This window comes from Lotus japonicus, chromosome 5 (assembly GCF_012489685.1).
Source record: "Lotus japonicus ecotype B-129 chromosome 5, LjGifu_v1.2".
Classification (NCBI taxonomy): Eukaryota; Viridiplantae; Streptophyta; class Magnoliopsida; order Fabales; family Fabaceae; genus Lotus; species Lotus japonicus.
In genome coordinates this window covers 64,978,951-64,982,087 of record NC_080045.1, presented here as the reverse complement: position 1 = coordinate 64,982,087, position 3,137 = coordinate 64,978,951, and the positions used below count along the sequence as shown (strand labels likewise).

Genomic DNA, 3,137 nt, shown 5'->3' with positions numbered 1-3,137 from the left:
AATGGGTTGTGGTATGGCAAACAAAAAAATTGTTGTGAAAAAAGTACTGATAGGATGCTGAATTCTGCGGATATCTTAGATTATGACGCTGAGCAGAGCTGGGATCAATTGTCGCAAGATGAGTACACGTCCTTTTGTATACACTAACAAAGAATCAGACTCAACCAGCAGATGAGTAATACTAATTGCACCGCATTTAAACTACTGCCTGTACTAGCACAGACCAATGCAAAGAAAAGAGAACAGAATCCAACACGAACCCTCTAAACAAGAATTATAACATTCAAATGTTATAGCTGAATGAGGATCAAATTAGTGCCAATATCCAACAATAATCCAAGCGAGGTAACCATAATACTATTGCTGACGATATTGCATCAGACATTATGAATAAAATTGTCCCACTAACTTCAAACTGGATAACGGGTAGCAGTTTCAATGAACAACCAGTCTCAACAGAACATATTCTAAAAATCGAACAATTTAACCATCAATGTTATCAGGCATAGCTCGACTTTCATGAAAACCACCATCTTTATTGTCAGATACAGTTGTGGCTAACTGCTCCAAATGCTTCCCATTGGATTTGAGCGAGAGCTGGGGTGAGTGATCTCTCTCCTCATCCAAGTGGTGTCGATGTTTGTTGCAATGATGATGGTGGTGACAATGATCGTGATGATGGCCAGACTTCTTATGTCTTTTGCTTTCTTCTTGGGAATTTTCATCTGAGGACTTCCCTAACGATCTGCTCCTTCGACCATGACTGTGATAATCCGAATCAGATGACCTCAACTCAGCATTACGTGATCGGCTATGATGTTTATGGTGCTTTCTGTGGCTTTTCTTATGGTGAATATCATCACTTGACAAGTCAGATTCACTAGACTCCGAGTGTCGGTGGCGTTTGTGATGCTTTCCATGACTTCTCTTCCGAACTGGACTATTTTCTTCATCACTAGAGAAGTCTGACCCACTAGATTTTGTCACACGGTGTCGTTTGTGCTGCCTTTTCCTCTTGCTTACTTCATCAGCAGAAGAATCAGAATCGCTGGAATCTGATCTTGATACTTGATCTCTTAGCTTCTTCTTTTGCTTCCTCTTTCTTCTCCTCTCCTCCTCAGATCTGCTCTCAGATTCATCGCCACTAAAATCACTAGACTCTGAAGACCATTTCTTTGTTTTCCGCTTGGAAAGTTTTTCTTTTCTCTTCTCATGGTCAGAGTCATAGTGAGAACGCTTCTTGTGCTTCCTATGAGATCTTCTGCTAGTCCTTTTACTCTCATCATCACTGTCATAATCGCTTTCACTATCAGAGTCTGCTCTTTTTTTATGCTTTGCAGCCTTCAACTTCCTCTCTCTAGCTTCAGCATCAGCCTTTGCCTTAGCAGCAGCTTCCAGCTTCTGCTCCCACTTCAAAGGAGCTTCCTTTCTCTCCATGATTTTCTTCTTCTTTTCCTCAACAAGCTGGATGAACCGCTTGGTGTCCATTTATGTTCAATAACCAACTCAAAAACTGCATTATGGTAAAATGATGACCGGAAGTGCATCTCACAGAAGAGAAAAATCAAAGTTAGTTCTACAATCAAATCAAATCATTATATTAAATAAATCAAAGGGAAAATGAACACAACCAAAACTACAATATTTTGAACTTGTTATCTATACTATAACACATTCTTTTCAATAAAGATACAACAGAAATCATAATTATAACAACAATCATAATAACAACAACAACAACAATAATAATAGCAGCACAAGATCACAGAAAAATAGCATGTGGAGTAAATAACTTTCACTCTGTTCAGCTAAATAATCAAAAAAACTTCAAGCATATGGCCATCCATAATCAACTGTCACTATACAACACTACTTATCTACTATAGTGAAGATGGTATTGACATACAGCTGAAATTAAAAAGGCTAAAGTACGAATAATTTAAAAAGTATGGCATGACATTAGCATAAAGTAGATACAGATGATGACATTCCTACTTTTATACAACTAATATAGACCAACTACTAGTGTAATACTTAAAATTAGCACAAGCTGGCCCAATAATGCTACTAATGTCTAACATAATAAGTGAAATACAACGATAAAGACCCGCCATTCTAATATAGAAAACTTCCACTTCCAGATGCAAGAAAATCATAAAACCTAAATGAGCTCAAATTTTGTATCAATATTTATAAATGCATGACAAGTAGTAGCATCAATAGCCAAATCAAAATTGATCTCAGACTATGCTTTTCCTTATAAAATAAAATTCTATGAATTCTTCTAAAATCTGTCTTACTATCCTATGCTAAAAACTAGTGTTACACAGTAGCAAATAAATCATGTGAATTTTTCATCCGAATACCAATCACAGACAAATGGGAACGATAATTCAAAGAAAGATAGATTCCAATTACAAGTTCTCCTTCCTTTCTTACCTTATCTGTGAAAGATGGCAAGACACGTTAACAGCAGCAATCAACCCCAAATCCAGCAATAATCAACAGTTATAGAACAAATCTGCATCAAATCAAATCGCCGATTGCTGTTATAGAACTGCCATCAACAATTGCGAAAGAAACAATTCGCAAGAAGATCGAACAACACAAGAAAACGTGGAATTGAAGAGGGAAGTAAGTACCTGAAGGAATCAGCAGAAGAATGAAAGGGTGAGAGAGTTAGGGTTAGGGTTGGAGATTGCTGCTTGTTCCTTCGTTTCTTCCAGAAGCGTCTGATCTGGTGAATAGAGAAGAATAAAGGGGCACATATCATCGATATTTATAATAATACGCGTTTTCTTGAACCGGGCTTCATTCATTCTTTCTACCCGGTTGGTTGCTTGGTCACCGAGCCAACACGGTTCACGCCACAAATTTTTTTTTTTTTTTAATTTCAACTATACCAAATATGTTAGTCAATGATACAATATTAGCAAGGCCAAGGCTTCCCAACATTGACAACATAACCTTATAGAGGAATTGTGGATGATAATGGTAGAGTTTTAGGGGAGGATGATGATATTTCTAGAGTGCTCATGGGCTATTATGAGGGACTCTTCTCTCACTTAAGTTTAATTGATATTGATATGGTTACTTTATTGATGACGAGCAGAGTGTTTGTGGAGCACTTGGAGATG

At 37.3% G+C, this 3,137-nt stretch overlaps 1 protein-coding gene across 2 annotated transcripts; it reads right to left on the bottom strand.

The window, feature by feature from the left end:
• Positions 1-264: 264 nt before the first annotated feature.
• On the bottom strand, positions 265-2,793 carry LOC130716958 (uncharacterized). 2 transcript variants are annotated; one of them, XM_057567027.1, is made up of 3 exons: positions 2,643-2,793; positions 2,440-2,521; positions 265-1,547 (listed from the first exon to the last, which is right to left on the bottom strand). In XM_057567027.1, the coding sequence occupies exon 3, from the start codon at positions 1,486-1,488 to the stop codon at positions 484-486; it is 1,005 nt and encodes a 334-aa protein (XP_057423010.1). In that variant the 5' UTR covers positions 1,489-1,547; positions 2,440-2,521; positions 2,643-2,793; the 3' UTR covers positions 265-483. The 2 variants fall into 2 exon arrangements, with proteins under 2 accessions (XP_057423010.1, XP_057423011.1); XM_057567028.1 differs by having other exon boundaries at positions 265-1,513.
• Positions 2,794-3,137: the final 344 nt, after the last annotated feature.

Excerpts from the sequence above, each read along its gene's own strand:
- LOC130716958 (XM_057567027.1), bottom strand. The coding sequence starts at position 1,488 with ATGGACACCAAGCGGTTCATCCAGCTTGTTGAGGAAAAGAAGAAGAAA.